We start from the raw sequence: 12604 nt of genomic DNA, 5'->3' as shown, positions 1-12604 counted from the left end.
TTCCATAAGGAAATAGTGACAAGAAAAAAGGGTAGATGAAGAAGAGAGAAAAAGAAGCGAACTATGACGTTCAGAGGTCAGTGTGTCATAGGATTTGGTATTTATACAGTACAGCGATATTAATCTGGTAAGAACTAACGATTGATTTTAAGCTTCTAAAAATTACTCTAGCAAGAAAAGTAGCTGAATGCTTAAGCAAAACAACACCTACATTTGGCCACAAGGTCGTGTATTCCAGCAATATCCCGTAAGAAATGATCAAAAGAAATCATGAAGGCTACCTCTTTAGTAGACTTTACCCTCATGTATACAGGTTCACATCCTCTTGGAATTCTTTGATATGCACATCTTCCTAATAGGCATACACCGCCTTTGTAATCAGGTTCTCCGTTATAGCCCCCGTGTTTCACCTAGGAGAAATGTGAAAGTGTGGTATTATGTAATTGTGGACAGCACTGACAATTGGGCGAGTTGGTACGGATGCATGGCTTCAGAACGACGCAACAAGGAAGACGACAGACGAAAGAACACACGAACACAAGCGCTCTGTGATGTGGAATAAACCTTAGTTGGTGAGTCGGCGCTTGTGTTCGTGTGTTCTTTCGTCTGTCGTCTTCCTTGTTGCGCCGTTCTGAAGCCATGCATTGTGGACAGAGCTGCTAGATTTTATCACGTGGATATTATAATAATAAAATCTTGAATAAAGTCGCTCGATAGCATCTATTTATTTTCGGTGTTACCTTTCGGTTTCACGTTTATTACCTTAGTTATTACTTTGGTCGGATAACTCCTTCAGATCTAGAGCAGCAGACTTTTAACGGCACGACGCCATAAGTCAATGCAGGAATTTAAAGAAAGAGAGCCATATTTTATTTATAACGCCACACAAGTAGAAAGCTTACTCCTAACTAGGACCTTACGAGATATTGATAAAAAACATTTCTGGCAATACCCATCTCAATATGACTGCTGACGGTAATGCGAATGTCATTGTAGCGCGAGACCGCAGTACTGAAGACACCTTTATTCAGAATTTTAGTGTTATTCTGATATTTACAATACTTCCGTTTCGTTACAATTTGCACATATAAGGGGTCCCTTCTTCTAGCTCGATAGCCGCGAAGTACCTCCAGGGTGATATGTCCTAACTGACAACAAGGCCCCGTAACAGTTCTTGTATTGAGTCGTGATTGACGCCATAGTGGGGCAAGATGCAGCTGCCGTATTTTGTATTGGGCTAAACTTGCGCACCTTCTGATGCCAAGATGAAAGCATCAAAAAAGTGGTGAGCCACCTGCAGTCAGCGTTGGGGCACTGTAGAATTGCACACCTGACTTCCAATGAGGTAGAGCGCACTTGCATACACATTTTTCATGCGTAAAACTTTAACTGTGATCGTTAGGTAGAAGAGCGTTCCTTCTCATGCTTAACCGTATATTGTTATCTTTCAACGCGACTCACTTTCCAAGCGTTTCGAAGCGCTGGTTTGCACTAATCAAGCTGATAATGGCGTTATGTGATCTTTCTAAGCACGTCTGGTCTCCCTTATGTGTACTGCATAGGAGTGCTTGGTCGAGGGATGAGGCTCTAAAACCTACCGCCTGACACGTTTTTTAAACTAGTAATGCAACAGTAGCAAGACTGGTAAGACAAAGTTAGTTGGCTCAGATTAATAAACTCGAATTTTGAACATCGCCTACCACGAAGACAACATCAGCTAGAATTTCCCTGGGTAACGCCGTGTATGCTTTCTAACTTCTTCATTGTTTCAGCATAAGGCTGATGCCGAAACAATACTTTGCCAGCCACCTTGCTCAAGACCGCATGTAGACAAAGAGCTACGGGCCAATCGCCTCCTTAGCTCGCTCTTTAAGTATTTTCATTGACCCTTACTGGGTGAATGGAATGCTGGAGCACTGGCGTAAAGCCTGAAGTTTTATTTACGCCTACTTCACCAATCTCAAACCGTATGAAGGTCGCTGTCATTACGTGCCCCCATCATCATCATGATACCCGCTCGAGAGCCTGCACGCGTTGCGCGCGGCTGAGGTCGCCAGGGGAGCTGCGATACAGCCGTGGCAGTTGGAACCTGGATTGGGATCGCTGCTTGTACGCCTGGCATCGCCTCTCAGAGCCTAAGCTGGCCGGTGAGCTCAGTAGCCACGGTCCTGAGTCCACATTTGGGCTCGCATCATGAGGACAGCTGCTGTCTCTCAGAATTGGAGTGTCCAAATTTTGTCCATTTGTTTTGGTGTATTACATGTTACGACTCTTTTCGGCATTTTGACGCGGAGTTGTCTTTCTTTCGGGGAGCTACCGCTTTGCTTGTGCCGTGGCTTACGTTTTTCTTTTTTTTTTGTTCAGGCAATGCTTTCTATGTCTCACTGATTCGTTCGTAAGTGCCGAAAACGCATTGCAGGACAGCCAACTTATTTACACAATCATCAGCATCATCTTTAGCTCAATGTGCGTGGTGTTGGCTCGACGTACGTGGCGGTTTCCCGCCAGTTGTAACTTAGCTCAGGTGCCAAAACGTATGATGGATGGTCCATTGTTATACCCCTCGCAACCGCCTATGCCTCTTTGACAAGTGTCTGCGCATCTGCGCACACAATAGAACAACGCGCACGACATACGTATCGTAGAACACTACAGTTTACATTCGCAGTTGTACCTGTAAGAACAATGGGAACTTCAACCCCACGCTACCCAGACGAACTGTATATATCTGCATTGCATCACGCGCGCTCCGCAATGCATTCCCGGCCGTTACCATGGGTAGGTCGCGGGTGCAGCGCACGGCCGAAGAGGCTGCCGTACGCGAACGTAATCGCGAGCGCGATCGTGCCCGTAAGGCCGATCCCACGTATCAGCAGCGGCAGGGCCTCTGACCAGTCTGCCACAGCAATACTGTGCAAGTGTAGAGTCGTCCATGAAAGTGTGAGTGTGCGTGTAATTAACGGCTACATGATCTAAATAAAGGCTATGAAACTTCACAATATATGTCTTCATTCAACTTCAATGTTCAAGAAATACAATCCTAAACAAGCAATCAAATCACATATGCATCGCATCGTGTCGTTCAGCATTTCTTGGGTTCGTTGCATGGTCGCTTTGGCGTTTGACTTTGATTCAATTTGCATGGGATAAAGCTTCGCGTTTAACCATCCTTCTTTAAGAAAGGGGCTTTGATTTTCTTCTCTCTTCTGATGATATCGCTCTTTTTTCTGTTCCCCGAATGGAGAGCCGTTCTTCGGCATGCCAGGCTAGCTTACAGAGACCGGTGAGCTGCGACGAGACGCTGAGCCTACAGCGAATGCCGGTAAGCAACCGTAAGTGAGAGCCTCGCAACCTCTGCATGAGATCGCTCCGCAGTGGGAGACATCAACGACCCGGCTCAGGCAAATGGGCGCCATGACAAAGGGTTCAAAGTGCCGCAGCCAGACCTGGCGCAGACGATATCAACGTTGGATTTTCCCAGTTTTACCGGCCCGCACGGCCTCAAGTGAGTTGCTGATTTTCTCAACGAGTTACTTGTCCTAAAGCAGGACTGTTTCTGACGGGTCCTGCCGTTGCCTTGCATGATGCCGCAGCGCGATGGCTGGAACCATTGTGTCCTACGAACAATTTGTCCTGTAATTCTGGTCGAGGTTCCCGCCTGTTGACTACGACTACTGTATCTGATCGAGCTGAATGTCCGAAAGTGTTTGCTTGAGTACGGTGGAGCTATGCAGGAGCTTTTCGAAAGCACTTATCCCAAAGCTGCCGAGGTCACAAATGTCTCAAACATTCTGCCGTGCTACTATCCTCGGTAATTATTAGTCGCACCTCTTTGGCTTCCCCTTATCGTTTCTCAAAAAGCTTGCAAGTTCAGCCCGGCACAACGCGGAACATCTCTTATTGGCGCAGTACTGGGCTTCACAACCTCCTGCAGAATTTGCCTTGGAGCGATCGTGTACAAGGCAGGGGAACAATGATAGGGTAGCTGGCCATGACAACGAAATCATGCAGTCAGCCCAAACAGACAACTTGGTTCTCTTGTCCCAGCTAGCAGGAAGACGCCGCAGTGACAGGGGCCCTAGAATTCCCGGGACAGTTCTTCCCCGCCACCCTGGTCTTCTCCCTCTCACCGTCAACGAAATCCTCTAAATTCGAAAGGTCCCTCTTGTGCCGCTAATAGGCCGCAAGTACAGACAGTGTTCAGGGAGGCCATGCGCCTGGCTTGTTCCAACGAATGGGGACAAGCCGGACACTATCGCCGTGAGTGTCCTACAATGACATGTTCCTCAGCACATCGAACTCACCAGGGAAACCACTGCAGCCCACGGTATTAAGTCACAAATGGATACCGCGGGAGTGTTTATCTTTGCCGCGTAGAACGCGCTACTTTCGCCATTTCATTACTCTCCCGTACCTCACGCCAAATGTTCTCATTTTATTGCCAACTATATGCAATGTTTTTCAATTGTGCAAGACGAGCAAAATAGGGGTCATACAATAGAATAGCGGTAATACACGCTTGCGAGTTGCGAATCTGAAGCTCTCGTTCGCGGGTGAAAGGTTTGGACAGCGTTTTAACTACCGCTTTTACTTGCGTAATGAACGCACTCGCATAATGAGCACCCCCAACTTTAGCGCTCAAAATTTGCATTTTTTTTCTCCCGCGTAATCAACCCACCCTGAACTTGCTGCCATGAAGTAGGAAAGACACAGTAAAATTTGATGTCCGATATGGCGTCCGGTGGGTACGATTGTATCGGACGCCGTATCGGACGCCGAATGGTACCGTGTCTCCTACTTTTCTTGCAATAGCAATCTTATGGACACAACAGCTGCATTTTTGTCGTCGGCGCCGACGATCGCGGCTCTATCTCCCGCGTTTGAGGGAGGAAAGCGGGGAGGAAATGCACCGTGTTTCGTCGCAGGCATGGCGCCAGAGGGAGGGGCGGGAGGGAGGTGGCGCCGCAACTGCACATTGATCGGCCACGTGCGCCCTATCTTGAAAGCGATCAGCGTCAGGGGCTGAGTCTAGGTACGACGGCGGCTTAAGGCCAACCTCCATGCAGCGAACTTTCGCGACGAATTTCACGTGACGAAAAATCCAGCGCGAAGCGCCGTCGCGAATTCGTCACACCACACTCCATGCAACGAAGAACCGGTGAACGCCGCCAACCATGCGGTCGACGCAGCCCACGAGGAATCATTGCGGCCAGACGAGATAGGCTACGAAAGCGACGTTGGCGAATGAAAGCAGAAGGCAAAACAGCGCGTAAATCAATGTTTTTACACGTAAAATAAGGCACCTGACCTGAACAAATGCGTAAAGTAAGTGTTCGCGGTTAGCCGGAATCTATTTAGACTAACTTTTTTTGTGTGTGTGAATACGCGGCACGTCGGTATTTCGTCAATACTTATCCCTCATCTGTCACCCTGCGTTTGTTTACAGCTCCGCTCGCGCGCAGCTGAGTTTTTCTCCCGTCAGCTTCCGCCTTCGAGCCTTCCCTGCTGTCGAGGAAACACGGAAAGTTATTAGACAGTTTTAGTATAGCGTACGCAACTAATAGCGTACGCTTTACGCTATAGTACAGCATACGCTAAGCAGCGCATGTTTATTACAGTTTTAGTTGGCCTGCGAGATCTTCCGATCTTAAATGCCATATGCCATCGTCACGTGTATCTCTCGATTTCACCGATGTGACGCTGACATATCGAAGGTTTCCCTCGTTAGGCTTCGTTTCGTTTGAAACGAGAAGCGATCGCGAAAACTCCACAAGGTTATCCGTAATATACTGTCGTCGAAGCGGCCTGAGACTAAGCGAAAGCCGTTTACGCAGTCATTTGCTACGTAAGAAACGAATTGTACAAAAGCCACGCCAAATTCAATTCGAAGCGGGCAGTGGGGCCCGCCGCCATGTTACAGTAGACATGTTTTACGTACGTGGCTTGCGAGAAGGCTCTTTTGTCGCTTAAGGTAGCGAGCCGCCCATATGCCGCACCTACGCGATGCTTCAGCTCGCGTTTTTCTCGGATGTGCCAGTAAACTACGCCCTGCAAACTTCAATCAAACGTCATTCCAAAACACGGCGGTACGCAAGGCATCATGTTGCGGGTATTAATTGGCAGAACATCATCGGGAAGCGAAGCGTCGAACTACATAGACTACACAAAATGAGCAGTGACCACATATTATTAACTAGAACATTGAGGCAGAACAACCAACAAGGAGGTGAAACAGCGCTGGAAAACAAGCGTTTGAAACGAAGGTAGGAAATAGCCGAACAGTAGCCAAGCGTCAACAACCGGAAGTCCCGTCGACGGGCGACCGACGAAAGTCAACTTCTGCGCGGTGGTCCGATTGGTCCACGCTCTCCGCCGCGCGCGACGACTTCCGGCGGCGGCGGTTCGCTGGGCGGCGAATATCTGTAGAGAGTGGATCGGCGGCGAACAGTCATTTTTCTGACGTCGGGCGGCGGGCGGCTGTCGCCGAGTGGCCGCCACCGAAAGTTCGTCGCCTTTTCGCTCCATGGAGGTTGGCCTTTATACCTTTGTGCGTGCTCCGTTATCGTCGCTCAGTTTTCGTTGGGGCGATATACGGCACGACGGTCACTTCGCTCGCTGTTGCTGCCGCGCTTGCTCAGGCCAACATTTTGATAGCGAGTGCGAGTGTGAGTTTATACGGTAGATAAAAGTACTATTCTCACTTTGCATAGCTCTCTAGGCATTTGCTATTGCACTCGATGCTTCGCCTTTCGGGCGAAACTGCGACTTTTGTAGCGAGAGCTACATTACGCCAGGTTTTCGCCTCTTCGCCGTCGCCGCACTGTGACGTCACACCACGGCCCCCGATTCTCCGGCGACTCGGCTCGTTGCGGTCGCCGCGCGGCCACCGCTCCTGCCGTTGGTTTTACCCGTTGGTTGACCACGACGTCTCTCCCTTCTTAGTCTAGTGGGAAACCACTAAGTTAAATAACAATATGTCTAACTACAAGCGAAGCCTAAGCGCAGCCGGGGGTCTGTAGCTATCACTACTCGTCTAAGTTTAACCAGAGCTAAACCACGACCAAATTTTTAGACGTGAGCGCGCAAATCACGCAAAATTTTACCCCGCAGAATAAACGCACACCCCAACTTTGCGCATATATTTCAACAAAAAAACTGTGAGTTCATTATGCGAGGAAATATGGTATTGCCCTGGGCTGGGAGTGCTTATGTTTTTGGGTCGTGAGTTTATTGTGCGTGGGAGCCTGGTACTTGATTTCGCAAACGGTGGCTTAACAATTACATGTGCCGGTGATGGATTTCTACTTGGCATGGCCATTTCTCCCGCGCAAGCCACTCGCGACTATAGACGCGGCCTTTGTGCGACGGTCTATGCCAGATGGTAAAGGCTTCCAGCATTTACAAGGCATGATGGCGTTTCAGCGCGAACTGGTACCTTTATGTGCATAACTTGCGGTTCCGCCTAATCTGATGGTGCGGGTGTCACATAGAATTGAGGTGAAGCTCTGCAACAAGCCATTCAATCCCTGACCAAGGCAATAACAATCTGCGCCTATGGCGCGCGGCCGGGCTTGACCGGGGAGGTGCACTAGCAGCTGCAGTAGTTTAGGGAACCTACATTCAACACAGTGTTGCATGTATATTATTGCACGCATATTAATACCCCCACACACGGTCTCCCTCTAACGCAAGGAGAATTGCGGCACATACTAAGACAGATCTCAGTCCGTGGTTGCAAAGCGACATGGTTTGATCAGAACTAGAAATCTTCAGATTTATTTCACATTGGCCCTGCAGTTCAATTTAAAATCCCGTCCACATTAAATACGACCAGAGTCTTTGAAACACTTATTCACCGTCTGCGGCTCGGTACCGCGCACACAAAACATTTTCTACAAAAAATTTCAAGAGCTGATAGTCCGGAATGTACTTATGGTCACGCGGATGAGGATGTGCAGCATCTTCTGTTAGAATGTCCGCGACACTACACACACAGACAACGTTTAGCACGTTATTTAGAGACATTAGACCGCAGGCCCTTCAGCCTCGGGAAGATATTACATCCTTGGCCAACATATTCGTTGCAAAGACGAGCGTTAATCGCCCTCCAAAAATTTCTAGAAGCGAGCGATATTCTCGGAAACTATTGAAAAGAGTGTTTATCTGTGATAAACTCACTCTATGGTCAATTCACACCTGAGATCATGTACTTTCATTTCAACCGAATCCATGCTATCTTATGTGCCGTGATTTTAGTATAATTACGTGACCGGACTTTGTGTTTACTTTAGTGCAGCTATGTGACTGAACTTTGTGTGCCCTTTTTCTGAGTGGACTTTCAGCTTTAGTGTGACATTAGTGTAGTTATGTGACTGGATTTTGTGTTTAACTTAATGCGCCTTTGTGACTGAACTTTGTGTTGCTGTGTTTCTGAGTTGACTTTCAGTATCAGTGTGGTATTCGTGCACTTATGTGACGGGACTTAGTGTTATTGTGATTTGGAGTTGACAATTAATTTTAATGCGTCTAAGTTCATTCTTTTTTTTTCTTTCATACCTCTATGTGAAAAGGAGTAGCCGGCGCCAATTAAAGGCGTCAACATCTCCTAAATACCATATAATAAACAAACAGCGTTGAATGTAGGCTCCCAACGGTAGTTGGAGCCTAGATGCGTCTCAGTAAAGGTTGTGCGCCTTCCTTGTCTGATTGGTGTCCTCCCTGAGAGCCATAGCTGACCGTTAGGCGCTGAAGCCGCGGTGCTTAGCATTATATAGCGACTTCGGTTTCGGAACCAAATTCATCCGCCCCCAGGGTTCGTTGTTGTAGACAATCGGAAGTATTTAAGCGGTTGTCTTTTAAAGCGAAGGTTTATATGGGTAAGCGGAATCGTATATGGCTGGCGAAATCGTCTGTGTACAGAAAACTATCATCAGCAGCAGTGGCTAGAGCATCATCGTGTTCTTCCGCAGCGGGCTTGTTGGTGCCCTTCGGTTTAAACTCGCTCTCGTGCTCGGTACACGCTCGTGCCACTGCTCCCGCGTTAGTCGCCGTCACCTGCTTCCACAGGTGGCTGCGTGGCCGGTAATCATTCCAGCATTGAATTTCACTTCTCTTCTGTCGTCGTAATGGCGAGACCGCGTTTGAGGGGGTATCAGCCATAGCTTAAGGAAGTAGGAGTCATTCATTGTTTTATGTAACGGACAGATTTTATTTTGAAGCAATATATTTTCCAAAAATCGCAAGCGGCGATGACGGACGAATGCTGCTAACCACGCTGTCGGGCAAACTCGAGACATCGAACGCAAGCGACAACGGTGGACTGCGGGCATACCGTCAGGGACGTCGTTTTCTCCGTCGCAGCCGAACGTGTGTGTAACCTCATAATTGAGGAATGCTTCAATAAACCCTCGGGATTAACCGAGTTGTAAACACCGGGGCCACACGCTTTAGCTTCGCTGTTTAACCATCTTCACGGAGTGGAAGGGCCAATTATCTCCAGCTCCTACCTTCCGCAATGAATGCAGAGATACCCCCGCCACCCTTCTTGCAATGCCTCGACATGACGGTGATTTCCTGGAATAAATGACGATGCGTTTTGCAGGTCTTTATCGACGCCGCCGCCAGGGACGTCACGCCGGCGCATGAGAAAGCGTTGCTCTTCAATGCTTTGGCTGTGGAGGGCGTCAGCGTCTACTTTCGAGCGCTAGTCTTCTCCAAGGCGCTGAGTCGTGCTCCCCAAAGAGGTGCAGAAAATAACGCCTCTTCCTCTTCACAACCATAATCTCTCTCTCGAGCGATTGAAGACCAGACGTAGGCTGTCATTGATGGAGGAACCGGCGACACCGAAGCAGTTGACACATACGAAGAGGCACTGGCGGTGTTGAACAGATGCTTTTCAACGCACGAAGACGAGATATAAACTTCTCTACAATTCAAAAGAAGAGTCCAGAGTTCTAACGAGTATACGGTCGACGTCTCAATGGACATTCAAAGCCTGTGAAAATGATGCAAGTTCGGGGCAGCAACCGACTTAATGATGAAGGACCAAATCCTCGGTGGGTTGCTGTCACATCAACTGCTCCGCCGCTTCTTCCAGAGGGGCAGCGACATTACAGTAAAAAGTTGTCGCAGTTTCACCTGAAAGGCGAAGCATCAATTGCGATAGCAAATTTGAAGAGAGCAATACGGAGTAATGATAGCAGCTTTATGAGCTGTATAAACTTGGACATGCAGCAGCACCGGCAACACGCAGAACTGTTGTCGACGCCGTCGGCGTTTTGCCAGCGTTCGCTCAAAATGCGTGCGGCGTTGGTGACTGTTGCCGGAGCCTCTGATATAAATAAGCACTTGGTGCCGCAGCTAAACGTTGCCTCCCTTCCCTCCCCCCCCCTCCCCCACGGCCTGTCGCGCGTCGGAAGAAGGCACGTTTGCTCTACATATATGGTGATTGTAGAGGAGGAAAGAGACGCCTACTTCTGCAGCCCTTAAGGGAGCACAGCGCAGAACGCGCGTTTGTTGGTGGTGGTGAAAACTTTTTTGAGTCGTTTGAGCCTTATGCGGTTACACCTTAGGAATGGGTTGGCTCTTGGCTGCGTGCAGTGGCTGGGAGCTGGTGCTTCTCAGCGACGACTAAAGCCCAGTCCGTTAGCTGTTTTTGCACAGCCGGATCAGAGCTGGACACCGCAGCCTCCCATCGCTCGAGGTCAGTGAGTTGCCAATTGGGAGGTGGTTGGAGCTCAGAGCATAAATATAGAATGTGGTGGAAATCCGCTTTAGGCGCACCGCAGAGTGTGCACTCAGGCGAGAAAAGTCCCGGGTGTATTAGTGCTAGATGGGCGGGGTTGAGGAAAATGCGGGATTGTAGCTGGCGCCACGTCACCTGCTGCAGTTTGGTGAGAGATTTGTGTGGTGGTGGGTACCGGAGTCTTTCCTCTCTGTAATGAAGGGACATTTCATGATATGAGACCATGCGCTCGCGAGCGTCTCCCCAGGTGGTGGCCTGCCCTGCTCGGCTGACGAATCCTCGAGCTAGAGAATGGGCGGCCTCGTTTCCGGGGTGACCCGCGTGAGCAGGGACCCATAAAATTTGGATCGGCCTCATAAGGGGGGGGGGGATCCGAGCTAGAAGTCGTGAAGCCGCGCCCGATATGCGTCCGCGGGTGAAGTTGCGGACCGTGGTCTTGGAATCACTAAAGATGTGAGTGGCAGAGGTGGAGGAGATAGCCAGGGCAATGGCTGCCTCCTCGGCCTCCATAGAGGAGGTGGCGAAGACCGAGCCAATGACCTGCGGGATCAGGGAGTTGGAGACGACGCTTATGGCGAAGGCTGGGGATGAGGAGTAAGAGGCGGCGTCGACATAGACGGTATCTGTTCGCGTGCCGTAATGCTTGTGAAGAGCCTCCGCACGGGCCGCTCTGCGAGCCGTGTGGTGCTCCGGGTGCATGTTTTTGGGGAGGGGATGTATCGTGAGTAGACGGTGGATCTGGGGTGGAAGAGTGTTCTGCGAGAGGCAGTATCCAGGGGCGTTGAGGCCAATGCGGGTCAAAATGCGTCGGCCAGCAGCGGTGGAAGAGAGCCGCTCGAGTTGGGCCGAGCGGTGAGCTTCATTAAGTTCTGCGAGGGTGTTGTGGACCCCCATGTGGAGGAGCCTTTCGTTTGATGTGTATCGGGGCAGGTTGAGGGCCGCTTTGTAAGCCTGTCGAATAAGGGCGTTGACTTTATCTTCTTCTACCCGGGAGAGGAAAAGGTAGGGCAATGAGTACACTACCCTACTGAGAACGAAGGCTTGTACTAGCCGTCTGAGATCATGTTCGCGCATGCCTCGGTGTCGGTTAGCTATGCGGCGGATGAGTCGTACCGTCTGGTGAATGGTGGCCGTGAGTTTGGAAATAGTGGCAGTGTTCTTGCCATTGTTTTGAAGGAGGATACCAAGGATGCGAACCTTATGAACCTCGGGAATGGGATTGCCGTCAATGGTCACTGTCAATGTGGGTGGAGGTCCGATATCTAGTCGTCCCTTGGGGGGGGGGGGGGCGGAGGACGAGGAGTTCAGATTTGGTGGGGGAACAGGCTAAACCGACTTGGGCTGCACAGGCTGCCACTATGTCAGCTCCTGCCTGCAGTGTCTCTTCCATAGCGCCAACACTGCCTGTGGTGGTCCACAGTGTGATGTCGTCCGCGTAAAAAGAGTGCGAGAGAGTGGGAATGGAGGCCAGGGCGCGTGCTATGGGGATTAGGGTGATGTTGAAAAGGAGAGGAGAAAGGACTGATCCTTGGGGGGTGCGTCGGCTGCCTAGGGGGAATGTAAGTGAGGAAAGAGATCCGAAGGTTATCTCAGCTGTGCGGTGGCGAAGAAAGGCCGCAATGTACTGATGAGTGCGTTTGCCGACCTGGAGTGAGGATAGCGCTTCCAGGATGGCCGCATGGTGTACATTCTCAAAGGCTTTGGTTAGGTCAAGAGCTAGGATGGCACGAGTGCGTTTAGCGTGTCGGGGGTGTAGGACATCTTCTGAAAGTTGTAGCATTACGTCTTGGGTGGAGAGGTGCGGGCGAAAGCCGATCATGGTGTCGGGGAAAAGGTTGTTGTCGTCCATATGGTTCTGGA

The 12604-nt window shown here is 49.9% G+C and overlaps 1 protein-coding gene across 1 annotated transcript in view; it reads right to left on the bottom strand.

Annotated features, from left to right (window-relative positions):
- The window catches only part of LOC125944871 (uncharacterized), a 78078-nt gene that overhangs the window by 7739 nt on the left and 57735 nt on the right, over window positions 1-12604 (bottom strand). Inside the window, exon 5 of the mRNA XM_049666290.1 lies at window positions 282-410. Coding sequence (XP_049522247.1) covers window positions 282-410 — 129 coding nt within the window. The remainder of the gene's footprint in view (window positions 1-281; window positions 411-12604) is intronic.

This window comes from Dermacentor silvarum, chromosome 4, assembly GCF_013339745.2.
Source record: "Dermacentor silvarum isolate Dsil-2018 chromosome 4, BIME_Dsil_1.4, whole genome shotgun sequence".
Taxonomy (NCBI): Eukaryota; Metazoa; Arthropoda; class Arachnida; order Ixodida; family Ixodidae; genus Dermacentor; species Dermacentor silvarum.
This window is presented reverse-complemented; position numbering and strand designations above follow the sequence as displayed.